We start from the raw sequence: 17,771 nt of genomic DNA on the forward strand, positions 1-17,771 counted from the left end.
ATCCATTAAAATCTCTCCTCCTCCTCCGAGGTGAGCCAGGCACTCCACAGAAGAAGGGAGGGGAGGAGACTGAATGGCCTTGGGGCATCTTAAAAGGAAATGGGCCAAATTGGCTTATGGCTCAGGACAGTTGTAGTTTGCAGGAGTCATTGTTTGTGAAGAGAGCTGGTGCTGGTGTGAGCAGGATGTTGAGCTGAATTTGACAAGCACTTTAACGGACGAGTGGTTATGGCGTGCCTGTTCTCGTGCAGGTTTTCACAAAACATAATATGTCCTGTCTGCAGTCTTGTGCTGCAATCTGCATGCAGTCTTGCGCGCAGTCCCTAATTAGACCCTCAGCAGCTGTATAACAACATATGACTTGATACTACGTCTCGAAATAGGACACACATTACACTCCACTGCGTTGTATTATTGCGCTCCTGTTTCAAAAAGCAAAACCAACGAGCCCAGATGTATAGACTTGGGAAAACCAGCATTCTCCGGTCCAGCCCTGTGGGGTTGCTCTCTCAATGGCTCTGCAAACCAAGCACAATCCAGATGATGATCGCCTCATGCACTTCTTCGATTCTCCTGCCCTCTGATGGTCACTCCGAGAAAGCCTCAGCCAGCTCATACACCAAAAGCCCACTAGGCGCCGCTACACACCGCTTGTCGTTCTCCGAGTAGTGCGACTTCTTTGCGTTAGGTTGTTTCAGTAGTTTTTTCGAGGCATGCTACTCTGCCTCTCGTCGTCTGCTAAACGTTGCGCCATCTGTACAAAGCTCGACTTCAAGTCGAGTGCCTCTTCCGTCACCAGGGTGTGCTGCATCGGGTGCAGCGCTGGACAGCGCAGGACTGGTGTTGCCCATAGATCTGTCTTCACCGAAAACCCTGCATGAGATCTCTTAAATCGAGACTCGGTTCTGCCCACGCTTTATCGGGCGAAGAGTATTTACATAGCAGCTTCTTTACCCATGCACCAAGGCGAGGACCGCAAACGTTCACATGTTTATAGATACGTATCAAGAAAAACCATTTCAGTCCGGCGAAGAACCATTAACATATCTCTAATCCCATCTCGTTTCGTGATATACTAGGTTTCTACAATCGCATGCTATCAACTTTTCCGCCGATAGAGCTCAACTTTACAGTTCTGATTCCCTCCGTTGTTCGGAGCACATAATGGAATACAACACTATGGTCGCAGCACACACTGATAACATGGTAACAAAACATTACCCCTTCACATGACGCGATTCTATATTTGCAATCAGACTGCTACACAGCAAGTTTCTATCATGAAGGTGGGCTTGTGAGCGGAGCGCATTATAACCACATAAGCGACGGTGCAAGAACAAAAGCTGGACTTGTTATAACATGCTTGCAGCTTCGCTCCCACGTTGATCCCCGTTTGGCTAAATTGCCTGCGCATTAAACAGGGTGGTCACCAATGCTGATACTTATTTGTGCGTCCCCGCAACAGGTATAGTTCTCAAGCACGTACACATTTAAGAGTCACTGTGGCGGGGGCTAAAGTTCAACTATTTTTCTCAGCGCTGAATGGGCTTCATGGGGCTGCTTCACAGGCGCAAAGTAAATAAAATCAATGGATCGTGAATAGACGTAACGATATTTGTCCAGACACTCGGAAGTGGAAAAGCGAGTATTCAGCTCGCAGGCCATACGAGCGACGGAAGGTTCGCCTGCGGTTACCGTGCCAGCGTAATGGATTTGTATCAGGCTACGTTCGCTGAGTGAAAGGAGATAGATCGAGATGTAGAAGTGCGAAAAAAGCTAGAGAGAAATGAGGGCCAGTGGTGGCGATGGAGGTCGTTGGTTGCAGATCACGCAAATGCGACCACCTCGAGGATGCGGATGACGAAGTCCTTGGTGCTGGCCAGTGGAGCGTTGTCGAAGGTGTCGCAGTGCTCGGTGCGACCGTTCTCGAGGGACCCGTCTATGTACAGGCCCATGCCGTTCCTGCGCCATGCGAGACGAACTTGCAGTCAGCAAAATACGCGAAAGTTTTGTGACCTGCTTTAGCAAATTGCTCAAAGTATAGACCTGCTGATAAGGGCGATTTCGCGGAAGTGAAGTATTACGAAGGCGCTTTATTCTCTTTACGCAATGACAATGTATTACCATGAGGTCCTCTCCTTGATTTTAATTGCTTCTTAGTCTAAGCCATTTTAATTTTTGCTACGTCATTCTCAGTCATTTTCCGTTCTTGGTGTGTCGTTCATAGTCATCAGCAGTTTTACAAAGTCATTTTTTAAGGGGGGGGGGGGGGCGGGAGAGGCCGTATTCCCATGGCAGCCACCTCCCAGCCTCTCACTCCTCTCACCTACAAATATTTAAGAAGTGCGAGGTTGCGAACACGAAATACAGCGGATGTATCGTTTTCATATCTGGCTGCATCTTCATGAAAGATGAAAAAAACATTTAAAAACTTTAAAAACCTACTTTGGCGTTTTGGTTCCTGAGTAATTATTGGACAGAATACTGGGGCACTATTCGCTACGCTTTGGGAATAATCTCCTTTACACATCACAGGGAAGCAAGGTAACAGAATTATATTTGAGTAGAACTTGGTGCTGGGGCTAGATGGTCACTCATTCTTTGAACATTGAATGTAGAGCTGTTAAAATTGGATGCAGCGCTATTAGGAAGACCACGGAGAGAGGTCATTAGTAGCATTAGTAGTTAGTAACGTTGCTCTTTGTTGTGTCGTCCTCTCTCTGTGTTCTTCCTAATAGCGCTGCATCCAATTTTCAGGGAATCACAACAGCATCTTGCTGGACAAAAGTTTCGTGGGGGCTCCAAGCGCCTGACCGTAGTCCAAGCGCCCGACTCCAAGCGCCCCACGGCTCCAAACTCCCGACTACTCAGCTCTCAGGTGGCGCTACCAGCTGCTAATCCTCCCGAAGCAGTCGCGACTCGCGGCCGGCTTCTGATTCACATTTTCGCAGCTAGTGAATTAACGAGCTCTAAGTTTTGAAGGCATTCTGGGATGCCACACAGACGTATTACCCTGCGCCAATCTGGATCATGTGCTGGTTGGCCGAGAGGAACAGCTTCGAAGAATGGGGCACGTCCAGTGCCGAGTTGACGCCAACCCATTCAAATCGCCTGGGCTCCGGAGCGAACGTGAACAGGAACGTCTCTCCGGTGCCGAAGTAGGGGGCTCGCCGACGCTCCTGCCATCTGGTGGAGCAGTACGCACCGAAGCGGTCACCCCGGGTTGTCAGGATCGCCAGCATGGTCGGCTCCCGGGTGTCCGTACGCAAGAAAAGGTTGGTCAGGCTGGTGCCGTGCTTGTTGGTCGAGTAGATGACTTCCGGCCGCAGCGTAGTGATACGCGGTGGAAGCCAGTTCCACACGATGGACATCTGCGGAGGCACGGTTCGCCGAAGCATGGCCGGCATGAGTGCCCCTCGGATTTGTGACTTTAAGCATCATCATCATCATCATCATCATCAAACTTATTTACGCCCCCTGCAGGTGAAAAGCCTTTTCCATTCTTACTCTGGCTTGCTGAGGCTGCGGCGTTTCCACTGTTTACAGCTTGATTGAGCACACGTGCATCCTGCACTGTGCTAGGCATGCGCAGTAAGCTGCCTCTGGGAAATCATTCAATCGCAAAAACTACACGAAGGGCAGAATTAGCAAAACGGCCCTTAGGATACTCAGCGGGGTAGCCCCTACCGAGTTAAACAAGCCCAGACACAATCTGATTTGGATCCCAGGCCACGCGGGGGTAGAGGGAAACGAAAGGGCAGACATCCTAGCTCGAGGCGAAGCAATCCAAGCAGGACAGTCTAACGCCCCGGAGTTCCATCTGCAAGCCTGCGAGGGGGGATACGCAGAACTTTTAAACTTACACAGTGGGATCAGAATCAAATATCCACCACCACACAAAGGTCTGACAAAGGAGGAGGCCACCATCTGGCGTAGACTACAGACAAACACCTTCTCCAACCTACACATACTCAACAAAATGTTCCCATCACAATACAGGGCCACCTGCTCGAGGTGCGGAGCCACACCCACACTTTATCACATTACTTGGGAGTGCGAACGCAACAAAGCATTCCACAAACACGAACACCCGAGTGCGGAGCAATGGGAGAGCCGTCTCACCAGCAGCGAGCTCACGGCCCAACGGGCCTTAGTGAGGCACGCGGGCGATGCAGTACGGCTCAGTGGAGCCCTGGAATAGGGGCCCACCCATGCTGAAGAGAAGACTCCGATCGCCAGCGCCAAGAACGAAGACGACGGAGCTTTCAAATCCGCGAATCTCTTGAATGGATCAATAAAAGTTTTCACTCACTCACTCACACAATCGAAACCCTGCTACCTCAGCCAAGCGGATTCCACTAGGCTGGGGCTTGGATTGCCATAAATCAAAAGCTTTATGGCACTCAAAGCCCTATGTCGAACAGCACCCGACTATAACAAACATTCAGTGTAATTTGCTGTTTCAGTAGCCGGCTAACTACAACGATTTCTAGCACCAGTGGGTTCGCACTGTTTCGAGAACTGAGTTCGTATCCCGTCTTGTGCGTTGAATTTAATACTGAGCACAATAGTGCGTGTTCTGCAGTGAAGACACAGTTCGGGAGTATCTACCGAGGAGGCTGGTTGCAATTTCAAAAATTTTCTCGCCTCAAAAAAATTCTCTCAAAATAAATTTTGTAGGTTACAAGCAACAAACTTGGTGTTTGTTATGAGCCACCTGATGTATTTTTATCTGGAGGGCCTTGATCCTAAATTTAGGTCCGAATCTCAGGAAAAAAGTCAGTTTTTGCGAACTTTGCAAATAACTTTCTTAAAAGCACCCTGTTTAAGAATATAAATCTATTTTTAGCATTGGTTACAGCAACAGGTGAAAGCAAAAAAAAAATGCGGCTGAAACATACACGACGATTAAGTAATATGCTCCTTAAAACGCCACATTTTTGCGCTTTTACGGAGCTAATAAAACGGAAAAAATTCTTGCAAGGCTTCATTAGTAGTCATATGATAAAAAAAAAGCAAGTGGAATACTCTTAAATAAAATTTTTCATTCTACCCATCCTCACGTTTTATTTAAAAAAAAATGAATTCGAACCAACTTTTGCTTCTCGCTGAAACTTCAAAGAGCGCTCGCGTGAGGAAATTTTTTTTTTCAAAGGAAAATACTTCACTGAATCTCCATTCACATAATTTCCAACTAGCCCAATTTTTTTCGAAATAATCGGCTGTGGTCGCTTTTGCTGTATAGAACGTTTCGCATGGAAAGGGTTGGTCACCATCACCCTACCGCACCTACCTGTTCGGCAGTGAGGACCTCGGAGCGGAAGTTGGCCAGAGGAATGATGCCGACCGAGACGGCACGTGTGGGGCCACGGCCGCAGGTTTTAACCGCGAGACGCGGTGCCGTCACCTCCGTGCGGCGACCAGTGACCGACAGGGCGCTCTCGGAGCTGGCTCGCCTGCGTACGCTGGAACGGCTCCGGATGTACGCCTCGGACTTGAGCAGCTGCTGGTTCAGTAACTTGCCACTCACGCCCTGCACACGGCACGATCCGAGACTTTGTGTATACCCTTGTAATGTTTGATCTTAGATGCACTCATCCTGCTGGACTTCGCCTGTTTCTAAGACAACAAAGTCCACGGTAGACAGAGAGCATGTAAGAGGGAATGCTTGTAAGACTAAACTTAAACAAGCGGCGACAGGGAAGGTGCTGTGTTGACAAAGGTATTCACAAAAGGAATTGTTTTCGTCCGGGAATTGTCGGAGTCGAACACAACGTTTTGACAAAAGGAATTGTCTTCGCACTGGGCTTGCCAGAGTCGAAGACGTTTCGGCAAGAGAAGTGTTCATCGTGCAGACAAAAGATTTATTGTCGAAGAGTTGTTGCGGCGAGTGACTGAAGTTTTCTTGTTTAAGTTTTCGCTGGTAGCATTGTGTAAAATACACACCGATTCCTGCCAACAAAGCTGTACACTGCCGCTAGACTCATAAATTGCAGATTCGTTGCTGAAAAAAACACCCAGCTATCAAGTTCCATTACATGTTGGCAATACGATAGCATTCAAAACTGTTGATGCCTTTGCCGGAAGTGACTGGTGGGGCTTATGAGACCGGGTTGTTCTTCCTGTGCTCTTCCCGTACAACACCTGCCACTGTTGGCAGGTGGCGTACGGTTGGTAGGTGCAGGCTTCCCACAGACGAACCTGGTCTGATGACGTCACTGCTGGTTTGGTGACGTCACATCCCTCCAGACGATGCGATTACTCAGCTCTGTTGACGTCACTGATGACGTCACTGCTCGCCAGCCAATCAGAATTTTTTACTGGACAACGCCGGACGGTCGCCGCCGGCTTTCTGCTCTGGTGAAGCTTCTCTGATAACACTTCAACTCTCGCAAGACGTGAGGAATGAAGACAGCCAGGTACAGATAAACAGCGCGGAGTAACCTGCGGCCGTGAGTGCACGCAGACGAATAATGCGCATGCGCACCTGGATGCTGTAGGCGGTCTTGAAGAGCTTGTCCACATTATAGGGCATCTCCTTGCAGAACGCTATGATCCGATCCGGGAACCCGCCGAGGTCATGCCCGCCTTCTCTCGGGGTATCCACTGCCGAGTAGAAGTTGGACACTGAACGCAAAATACTCACTCACTCGGTACCACAACTTTTCGATTGTGGTTTGATGGGCGTACAGACCACACCAACGAATTAGGATCCGAGCTATCAAATCTTACTGAATGTGAGAAGTGGCTTCAAGTGGCTTGCAGCTGATTATGCATCAAATGTGACAACCTCGAGTATGGCGGACGATTTTCCGATCAATCATTCACTCCCCGGAGCGTGAATAGCTTTTAGTGCGGTGTCGTATGGTATATGTCACCTTGTATTGGGTTTAACGTCCCGAAGATGCACTTGGTCTATGAGAGGGGCCGTAGCGCCTTAACTTCTAATTTCGGCCAGCTGGGGTGCTTTAACGAGCACTGACATCGAACACGCGTATGAATGTTTCCATTTCGCCTCTATAGAAATGTGGCCGCCACGGCAGGAATTTCATCCTGTGATAGAAAACTTTTAGAATCCGTGCGCCGATTGGATGAATTTTCAACGAATTGGAGACTCAGCATGGGTATACAGGATGACTTAACGTCGTGACGTCGCTGGTAGCAGTATTTCAGAGCCCTCGCCTTGGTCCTTCACTGACGTGGTTTCACCGCACTAATGATTCCTCTGGAAGCCGAAGCGTCCCACTGACCGCAGCTTACCGATGGCGCTGGCAGCAAAGCTGTATCTTTGAATGCTGCATATATCACCTACCCAGCAGCGAAGGAGAGATGTTCGAGAAACTAAATGTTCGCTGAAGGCCACTGATAGCGCCACCGCATTCTGCTCAAAAAACGTCAACTCGGTATCACACACAGTGTGTTTGCCTAAACCGATTCAAGGACAACGTGTGTTCTTAATGCAGTTTAAGCAGATGAAGGAAGGAAAAGCAACGGGATTCGCCGACAAATTTTCCCATTCATCACAAGGCACTATAGTCGAATACAACTCAAGAATGAAGTAGCCCATTCCCCTTAATAGAGGCAACCCAACTAAGGGCGTCGACTGATGTTTACGGCAATTCAGCCATGGCTAATCCCTTTCATCTGCTACTCCCTACTTCGTGATGGAAATACTTGGGCGCAAATTTAGCGAGGAACAAAGAAAAAGAAAACGCAGGACACGCGCCTTAAAAGGAAAACACAGGAAACGCGCTTTTACCCACGTATTTCCATCATGAACAGCCTCCAACTAACCAAACTTTCCATCTTATTGAACTCCCTACTTGTCTGCACGTCAAAGGGGATTAAACACGACATCCTGAAAATCTCACTTCAAGGGAGATTTGCTGCTTTGTTCTTGAGTGGTGTCCGACAACAACCATTCGGACCTTCGGCACACATTGCACGCTTCCTAGCGTTTGCCTAAGACCACACTGCAAAACGCGAGCCGAGCTGTAACAGAATGCGAGCGACTGGAGGTTTTTTTTTTTCTAATACTGCTTAGTGAGTGTAACAAAGGTAATCATGAAAAAAATGTTTGATTCCAGAGTAACAATCTACATCGGATTTGTATGGTCAAGAGAGAAAAAAATGGAGATTTTGCAGCATTCCTTATCTGCGGAAAGAACCCAGGGCTAAGCCAAGGCTTACCTTTGTTTCTTCCTTTTTTGATGCTGAACCATCGTGAGAATAGTGACTTGGTGGGGTATTCGGCTGCAAGCCAGAGAAAAGTAGTCAGAACCCTATCCAGGCGCTCAGACCCATGTCTTACACGTGCGAATCACTATCCGAAATTGGTGGATAAAGCTCTATTACTCGGAAGTCAGGAGTTAAAAGCAAGGGCAGAGGAATGAGAAAGGGAGGTGATGTTCCAGCGTCAGCTATAGTGAGGCATGAACGACATGTCTTCTACATTACAGGCACTGAATATTAAAATTTAAACTCAATGATAATAATAGGTCCACGAATTATTAACCAACACCTTAGTAACCACAGGGTCGTTGTTTTTATTTTCCTGCTCTGAACCTCAAAGGCTGAAGATCGAGCAACAACTAGAACAAATTGACAAGTAAGCGTTCATTTTCTCAGCGTGGCTGGGATAGAAGGGCAGTCTTCCAGAACACACCATTATTTTTATTTATTTATTTATTTATTTTGGTGTGCCCACTAACAGCCAAAGCCCTTTTACTGTGGCGCAATCGGAGCAGTGAAAGTCAAAAGAACAATAAAACAATAAAAAAGAGTAACAAAACATCAATTAAAAACGAACGAGACGATGACAGCGACAATGGATTGTATAAACAGTTAACAATCAAAAGGTGTTAGAGTTCCAGTGAGCACAGCAGGTTTCGCCTGAACGATTTCAAATCCTGATTAAATACATCAGGAGCACATGGTGCCTTGGCGTTATACGTACACATAATTTGTACAATGGGGCGTCATTTGAACGGCGACACTTCGGTTATTAGGCGCTTAATTGGCATTCACTTATCGGAGTGCTCTAGGTCAAATAAATCGGTATTCGAGCTTTCGAGACTCACAGGAGTGGTCCTTAACATACAGGATGAGGATGGCCATGGCGATGCGGTACAGCGCACGGACGCCCTCGATCAGGAAGCAGTCCATGGTGCGAACCTGAGGAGCGGAAAGGTTTGGCAGAAAGTGGAAGGGAAAAATATTTCGCGCGAAATGAAGCAGCACTTCACAAGCAGGCGGTTAAGCCCCGGATCACCAACTAGAAATTTTGATGGAGGCGAAATTCTAGAGGCCCGTGTAAAGTGTGATGGCTGTGCACGTTAAAGAGCCCCAGATGGTCGAAATTTCCGGAGCCCTTCACTACGGCGTCTCTCAAAGCCTGAGTCGCTTTGGGACGTTAAACCCCCATAAACCAAACCATAGGCTAGATGCCTTGCTGCTATTTTTGTGTATGCTTATGGTTTATGGGGGTTTAACGTCCTAAAGCGACTCAGGCTATGAGAGACACTTTTTGTGTACGTGTAGGCGTCATGTGCAAACATTCGCGAACATTGCTCAACATACTGTATTGCTGTATGTCAACATACTGTATTCACTGTATTGCAGCACTGTACGCACTGTCTTATATTGTATAACATTGTATAAGTTGGCCATCTGATTCTCTTTGTTGCACTAACAAAATGTGTTGTTTTCACTGTATTGTTGCACTGTATGTACTATATTATATTCACAATAACCCATTAGATAATATTGTATGACTAGCAGCCATCATTTCTGTATTACTAATTTCTTTGCTGGTTTGTATGTTGTTTCTTTTTATTTTTGTAACCACTCCCGTCTGTAATGCATCTGGCCCTGAGGGTAAACGAAATAAATAAATAAATAAATAAATAAATAAATAAATAAATAAATAAATAAAGGAATAAAATTTAATTTGAATTCGTTTTGCAGCTTTCTATCCGGCAACTTTACACGATAAAAGAAACTTAGAATTTTGCATTAATTGCATTCCATTTCCATCGCTCATAGCGCAGGTCTCGGAAACAGCAAATACGTGGAGTCGCCAGGGTAAATCACGGAGGACGAAAAGAAATGAAAATTCAGTCGAAGAGAAAGAAAAATTTCATATTGTAGTGGTCGTCACAGAGATGGCCACACGTTACTTCGACACATCTGCAGTTTTCTTTTGAAATTGGGTGACAAGAAGTTCCCTTCAACCGTGTCTTTTTTACCGGGCTCAAGAAGCGTGAAGTGCGCAAACGCTTCGCACCGATGATGAGTCCTTCATCGCGTGTCCTCCACTAGTAATCTTTTCGCAGTTCTTTTTTTTTCGCACTAGAAGCTAACAATTTAGTCGAAGCTTATAGTCAACATAGAGTTCATATCAGCGGATCTGCTATGAAAGGTAGCGCTGAACAATGCAATCGAATAATAAATGCATTCGAAAAACAATGGTATCCTGTAAGATTAGACAAAATGCAGCTTTCAGATCACAACTGTGGAAACGCACCGTTAGGATGATTATCCGGGAACAAGGATACACACATCACAAACACAACACAGAAACCAATCCACTCCCTGAGTTCAGAAAACAACAAGCTGTCACCGGTTCACTGATGCTGAATTCCAATGGCAGATCGGGAGCGCTCCGCCGGATCACAGACGGAGCGCATAGTTCCGTCGGAGATTGCTCCCTCCCATTTTGCCAATCGAATGTGTGCACTACCGCGGGGGCACTTCAGCGCAAGAATAGCTCCAAGTTCAGGCAACATGGCGGCGCCCATCGAAGCGCGGCCTCTCGCTTCACCAGCGATTCGTTCTTGCCGCCACTCTGTCTTTCGCGTCCACGGCAAACAAAAGGCGCACGAAGCTTTCGCTTTGTGTGATGATGCCCGCACCACAAAATGCTAGTGATAAAACGCGCCAAATTTTCAGATTGCTCCCTTATTTACAGAGCTGCTAAGCTTAGCGAGTACGCGTCGTCTTGTCAGAAAGCGCGGGAGATTCAAACAGGTCAACGGTATTGATCTCAAAAGCGGTCACAAATAATTCATATCCTGTTAAAATTTTTAATTTGTGCGGACGCGAACAAAACGAAAAATAATTACATTTGGGAGAATGCAATCCAGTCCAAAGAAAAGGTAAAAATAGTGCTTGTATGTTGCCCGGATCACCGCGTATACCGTCGACAGGAAGGATGCAGCCGGTCATGAACGGAAGCAGACGCGGGGAAAAGGGGAACGTCAAGCGGGGTTCCTGTCAAATCTGCCGATTTCGGCGGAGCAAATATCGCTGCTTCACGGAGCGATTAGGGATCGACGTCTGATCTCGATCTGCCATTGGAACCGACAACTCGCACTCCCATTTTGCCATTGGAATACGATTGCCCCCAACAGGGCAGAAGAACCTGACCCGGACCCGCGATTGGAATTCAACATGAGTGTGTTCTATCTTTTTTTTTGAGCCAAACGAATCTTACTAGTCATGCGCCAGCTAGCCCAAAAACAAAATCTTGTTGAAATACAATATTAGGTTATTCTAGCGCGTACAATAAAGCAAGCGTAGCAAGGGGAGGCTAAAGGTTATGTGGGCAGATGAGATTAAGAAGTTTGCGGAGAGAACTTGGTAAAGGACAGGGTTAATTGAAGAGGCATAGGAGAGACCCTTGCCCTGCAGTGGGCATAGTCAGGCTGATGATGATGATGATGACGATGAGCGCGTACCACGTACCAGATGGTAGAAGGGGAGGCCCCGGAAGATCCAGAGCTGCCATGTGCGGAAGATCCTCTCCACCTCATCCTCCCGTAGAACATGGCGAACCAGCCGATCATAGGTTGGCTTCTAATCATGCAAATGATAAATACTCTCGTTGAGGACTCATCTCTAGACGCCCTTCTTGAAGGCGCACAGAATAAAGAGAACCACCCACCGCTAGATGCTTGGTCAGCCTCATCAGCGTGTGGGTCGAGGTGTCGTTCATCAGGCGTGTCTGGCTCGCGTGTCGTACTACGGTGCCATCGACGAGGGCGCACACACACTCGTACGTCTGTGCAAGCGCAGGGTGGAAGGCATATGAGGTGCCACATTAGAGAATTTTAGCGAAACGTAATCGCATATGATCGCCGCCAGCAACCATCAGCGCATCGTAAGGATGGCAGCTGGCGATAGCTGTATATGACAGTGGAAGTATACGATAACTATACGCTGAAACTCTTAAGTCGGCTCGAAGCCTCAGCTTAGCCTTGACTTCGCGTCTTCATTGGGGAAATAACTCCGTAAGCATAAATCATAGGAAGTCAAGCGTAAGCCGACGCTAAATTGATGTCGGTAGCGATGATGATGAACTTTATTTGCGCGCGAGAGCAGCTGTGGCCACAAAAGGTGAAAAACTATGTTAATCCAGGAACTGAACTAATATTCGTGAGAAATTGAGTATAAATCGCACCCAACTGAAAGTTATGATTTATTCGCTGTGTTGGGAGGGTGGAAATCGGGGTTTAAATTAAAAATTTTAGTGTTATATTGCCAAAAAATAGAAACAGTTAAATCATTTGTAAATTCTAAACATTTGTTTGCTTTTTAGAAATTTTTTCGAGCTTTGTTGCGAAAACAAAGTAAGAAGCAAAAAATGATGCTCGATTTAGTTTGGTTAGGCCGAATAATATTTAGGTAAGCTAGCAGTCCGGTTTCGGTTCGAGACTCGGTTTTCAAAGTCAAGCAGGCTTCAGACAAAGATCGGCGAAATCGAACTTAAGCTCCGCCTAAAGGTTATGGTTTTATGTGGGTTTAACGTCCCAAAGCGAGTCAGGCTATGAGGGACGCCGTAGTGAAGGGCTCCGGAAATTTCTACCACCTGGGTCTAAATAAGGGTATGACGCAATATCGTTAGTGGATTAATGTCCATATATCCTAAATTGGCAATTCTCTACATTCATAGATCGCTAGGAGTCCTCGTACCACTGCTGGCTCAGTGGTGCAGTGGCTAAGAGATGCGCCACTGCCTTGCGATGGCAGGCGCTGCCGATGGTGTGGCTAGTGAGACCCAGGTTGCTTCTTCCCTGGCAACCTCAAGGTCACAGGGAGAGACTTCGGGCAAAAAAAAACATCGGCAAAAACTGAAATTGAAAGCTTCTGCTGCTCTAAGGATTGGGCCATCCACGAGCAAACACACCTGTTCCTCAGACAGGTAGTGCAGCAGCAGGCAGGTGACGGGGTGTAGGATCGGGCAGTAGGTGACGAACGGGTGGCTGATGGACACAATGTACAGCACCCGCTCGGCACGTCTATGCCCCTCCTCCGTGAGCAGGTAGTCCTCACAGAACATAGGATCCGCAAACGCCGGCAGGCTTGGGGGCCATAGACCGCCGAGGGACTCCTTGACCGTGCTCTGGTAGTAGTCCAACGGCACCGCTTCTTTCGTGTGTCCCTGGCAGAGCTTGAGCCACAGTTGGCCTCTCCCCGGATGGTCGATGGGCCAGTGCTGGGTGCGCACAATATTCTTCGCCTGCACCGACACAAGCAAAAACAACTAAAACAAGAACACTGGTTGACAAGCAATGGTTAGAAAGAAACGACTGCTGACTAACAACGCGAACAAAAACACCTGCTGAGTATCTACGCAGCGAGTACTATATTCACACATCATTCACACATCAGCAGTTTATCATCACCGGATACTGGTCCGGAGTACCCGGGTTCGAACCCGACCGCGGCTGCTGCTTTTTTTTTTAGTCGAAACGCAAAGGCGCCCGTGCGCTGTGCGATGTCAGTGCACGTTAAAGAACCTCCGGTGGTCGAAATTATTCCGGAGCCCTCCACTACGACCCCTCTCTCTTCCTTTCTTCTTTATCTCCCTCCTTTCCCAAGTAGCACAAGTAATTGGCCCAACATTGGAACTGTATTGGCAAAGCTGGCCCTACAAAGGACCAGGATGGGACCATGCTGTTGCAATATTGGACGATGACCTGTGCTGCTTGGGAAATCCCTTCCCTTACGGCGTGGTTCAGGTGTCCGGCGATATGTGAGACAGATACTTCGCCATTAACTATCCCCCCCCCCAAAAAAAAAACAATTTTCATTTTATTTATTATCGCGTTGAAAGCACTTTGCTGTAACGTCACCCCGACATTCCCCCAAAAGGCGTCTGCACGCCGGACCTCCTATTGGAGTCGGAACGCGATGTTACCTGAACCACCAAACTTGAGTCAACTTCGCAAAGTATAAACGCCCCTTGCCCTACTGTCTCCCTTCCCCTGAATAAACAGTTTTTACTACTACTACTACTACAGAGTAGCCGGAGGGTGCATAGAAGGCAGAATTTTCATTGCAGAACATCTCGCTATTTTCTGGCACGTATGGCATCTCCCATCCGGACTATACCAGAATTATCCGCCAATTTTCACTCTTTTTCAGAGCCCGGCAAATTCAGGCAAAAGTAGAAGCGAAAAGAACCTGATGCCCTACGCGGTCACCGTTCTTACAGAGGTATAGCTTCCGAGCGAAAGAGCTTGTCCATTATACTAATAATCATAAACTGGTCACTTTCAGATGCGCCTGGCGTTTTTTCAGCACAGGCTTATATCCTTACAACCGACGCGGTGGCTCAGTAGAGGTTATGGCACTCGGCTGCTGGCCCGAAAGTCGTGGGTTCGATATCGGCCGCAGCAGTCGAATTTCGGTGGAGGCGAAATTCTAGAGGCCCGTGTACTGTGCGATGTCAGTGCAGGTTAAAGAATCCCAGGTGGTCGATATTTCCGGAGCCCTTCACTACGGCGTCTCTCATAGCCTGAGTCGCTTTGGGACTTGAAGCCCCCATAACCAAACCAAACCTTATTATCCTTAATTAACGTGTGTCAAAAAAGTGCAAAAATCGTAGCTTATTGAATGTTTTGAACAAAAAACTTTGTACACCTTTTTTCGGTATATCTTACTTTCTTGATCTTCCCTTCCTTCATGAAATGAATGACGTCGGCACAGGTCTTTGTGATATGTGTAGGTGGGGCAGGTGCAGGCAGGGGAAGCTTGCATGCGTCGACAAACTCCTGCTGGAAACACAGAGGAAGCGCCATCTGCGGCTCGGAATCCCAGCCTCGCGTCCTGCAAGTACAAAGGAATTGCGGAGTGGATCCCGAAATGAAAGGTACTTTCCGCAGACACACTGAGTAGTGATGTTCTTAGTGCCGTAAGCGAAATTTTCTTCAATTAGATCCAGAAATGATTGTTTCAGGGCATTTCTTGCCTACGGAAGCTTGAAAACTCCCTCATTTTAATCCTTCGACTGAGCGTTAAGATAAATTACTCCGTAATCGACTGTCTCTCTCTGAGTACTTGCCCTCCGGTGCACTTGGCTGCTGAAACGCGGTTATTCTCCCCACGGGTATGAATCTGTTCATTGATCGCGAAAAACATACAGCCGTATAGCTCCCGATAGGTACACATATCCTATGACATCAGAAACAGCACTAAATGGGACAGGATAGCCTCAGCATATCCTCTTGCCTTTCTTAGAGGTACCTGGGCCAAACTCCACGAGGTGATAGATAGTTGTTGTTGTTAGCCTATCAAAAAATGGCACATACCCACACTGGGGGATCGGCCAAGAATCGGGTGGCTATTCACCTGAACGCAGTTAACAAAAAGGAAAAGCACGTGGGAGCGCAACACCGCTGAATTCTTCCTCATCAACAGAAAAGGGATGAGTGTTCTGATTTCAAAATTATAAGAATAATAATAAAGAGAGGGATTAAATAAAAATGATTTAGTCAAAATGTAATAATTGATAGAAAAGAAAAGTTTGGAACACTTAGCAAGGCAGTCGGTGAGATTCTATCAGGAAATTTAGAACAGCGGTACAAACAGATCTGTGGCTGAACCCAAATGTGGTGGCGCCAAATGATAGCAAGAGCGGGCTGCTCAAACTAAGGCCAAGATGCTGCAAGGGCTCCTCCAGCAACCTTTTTCTGAGAGAGTTGAATCGGCGACAATACAGCCAAAAATGTTCTATAGATTCAGGCTCACGGCAAAATGCACAAAGGGGAGAGAGCGCCAAACCCGACTTGTGTAAATAGAAATTTAGAGGGGGGATGCAGCAGCGCAGCCTCGTCAGTGATACTTCAAGCTGCCGAGAGCGACAAATTTTCCTGTTCCAATAATATTTAAAGTGCTCATAATCCGCCGATGTTAAAAGTGTTGTGTCTTGCGTGCTTAAAAACGCACGTCGCTGAAATCTAGATGCTGTAATATAGGCTGTAGCCGGGATGATTGGCAACACGGGACAGCTGAGGGAAGCCTTTGCGAGATTGTCAGCAATCTCATTTACTGTCACACTGCTGTGACCGGGAACCCATACTAAATGAACAAGGCTCAAATGCGGACGATGTGGGGATAAGAAAGTTGTTAAAATGGGACCGTCCACGTGTGCAGCGAGGGACGAACACAAAGATAAAGAATCAGTAATTACTGCAACTGCTGTAATAGAGGGGTCTAGCTTGCGTAGTGCAAGTACAACTGCTAGAAACTCTGCTTGAAAAATAGGGGTGAAATCTGGAAGGCGCAGAGAAAAGGACCAGTCTAAACGCGAGCAAAATATTCCCACACCTGCTTTTTCATTGCATTGCGATGCGTCAGTGGCTATTGCTATATCTGTAGGTAGGGTCCTCAGATGATCTTCTAGAAGACCATTTAGAATACTCGGGGGCAAAAGTTTTGCATTTTTTGGGGATATGTCGTCGAAAACAATGTGGATAGCGGGTCCATTGCGAAGCGCAGGAAGGATATCATAAATGTTTACATCTAAAGGCTGAAGTAATCTTTGCACAAACACTACCTGAGGGGAAATGAAACGAGACCAGGGGACACCAAAAAAGGAGGTCGGCTGACAACAGAAAATGCTGTGGGAACGGTGGAAATGGGATTCATAGATCCTGAGGTATGTTGGCACAGTTAAAAATTGAAGTCGTGATAAGAGAGGCGGAATGCGGGCTTCAAGGTACAGCACATTGATAGCCACAAATTTTGGAAGGCCGAGGCACATGCGAAGTGCTTCCCTCTCTAAAAGGACGAGAGGACGAAGTTTATATGTAGCCGAGCCTGAAAACAACACTGATCTAAATTCTAAAATTGGCCTGACATACATTATGTAGATCATTAATAGCGCATCTCTGCGCATGCCGTACCGGTGATGACATAATCTCCGTAACATGCCCACGGCACGAGCCCCTTTCGCCGCAACATGGTCAATGTGAGGTCGCCAGGTGAGTTTGTTGTCATAAATGACCCCTAGGTATTTTAGGGATTGAACCTGCGGTATTATTTTTAACGGGCAAGTGAGAGAGACCACTACAGGAGTGTATAGAGGGAAAACAAGGGTGGCGCACTTGCCAACATTTAACTTCAGGTGTAATGCACAGGCCAGCACACATACCAGCCCTTTGCTAACCTGGCTATTGGTTGTCGTCGACGTGAAAGACTTCCTCAGGATCGCCAAGGAATCAGAGCCGCTGCCAGCACGAAGGTGGTTGTCGGTGACCAGCCAAGGCCAGTTGACCAGGGATAAAAGCACGCTCCTGGTACTTTGAGTGCGGTGTCGCCCAAAAGTTCTTATCTAAAACGGACTAAGAATAGGTAGTTAAAAGGCTTCATAACCTGCCGCAGCTTGCGAAGAAAACCACCGCTGAAAGGAGCGTTGTTGGCGGTACCTGCGTTCCTCTCCTTCTTCTTCTCAATCGTGGTCACCAGCTGCACGAGCTACGTGCACA

The 17,771-nt window shown here is 47.2% G+C and overlaps 1 protein-coding gene across 1 annotated transcript; it reads right to left on the reverse strand.

Annotated features, from left to right (window-relative positions):
- Positions 1-1,380: 1,380 nt before the first annotated feature.
- On the reverse strand, positions 1,381-17,612 carry LOC144135461 (GTPase-activating protein skywalker-like). The gene is made up of 11 exons (XM_077668122.1): positions 17,453-17,612; positions 14,946-15,111; positions 13,187-13,519; positions 11,945-12,061; positions 11,746-11,856; positions 9,081-9,174; positions 8,191-8,253; positions 6,488-6,606; positions 5,294-5,533; positions 3,013-3,371; positions 1,381-1,962 (listed from the first exon to the last, which is right to left on the reverse strand). Exons 2-11 carry the CDS (start codon positions 15,081-15,083, stop codon positions 1,827-1,829), a joined length of 1,710 nt encoding a protein of 569 aa, XP_077524248.1. The 5' UTR covers positions 15,084-15,111; positions 17,453-17,612; the 3' UTR covers positions 1,381-1,826.
- Positions 17,613-17,771: the final 159 nt, after the last annotated feature.

This window comes from Amblyomma americanum, chromosome 5, assembly GCF_052857255.1.
Source record: "Amblyomma americanum isolate KBUSLIRL-KWMA chromosome 5, ASM5285725v1, whole genome shotgun sequence".
Taxonomy (NCBI): domain Eukaryota; kingdom Metazoa; phylum Arthropoda; class Arachnida; order Ixodida; family Ixodidae; genus Amblyomma; species Amblyomma americanum.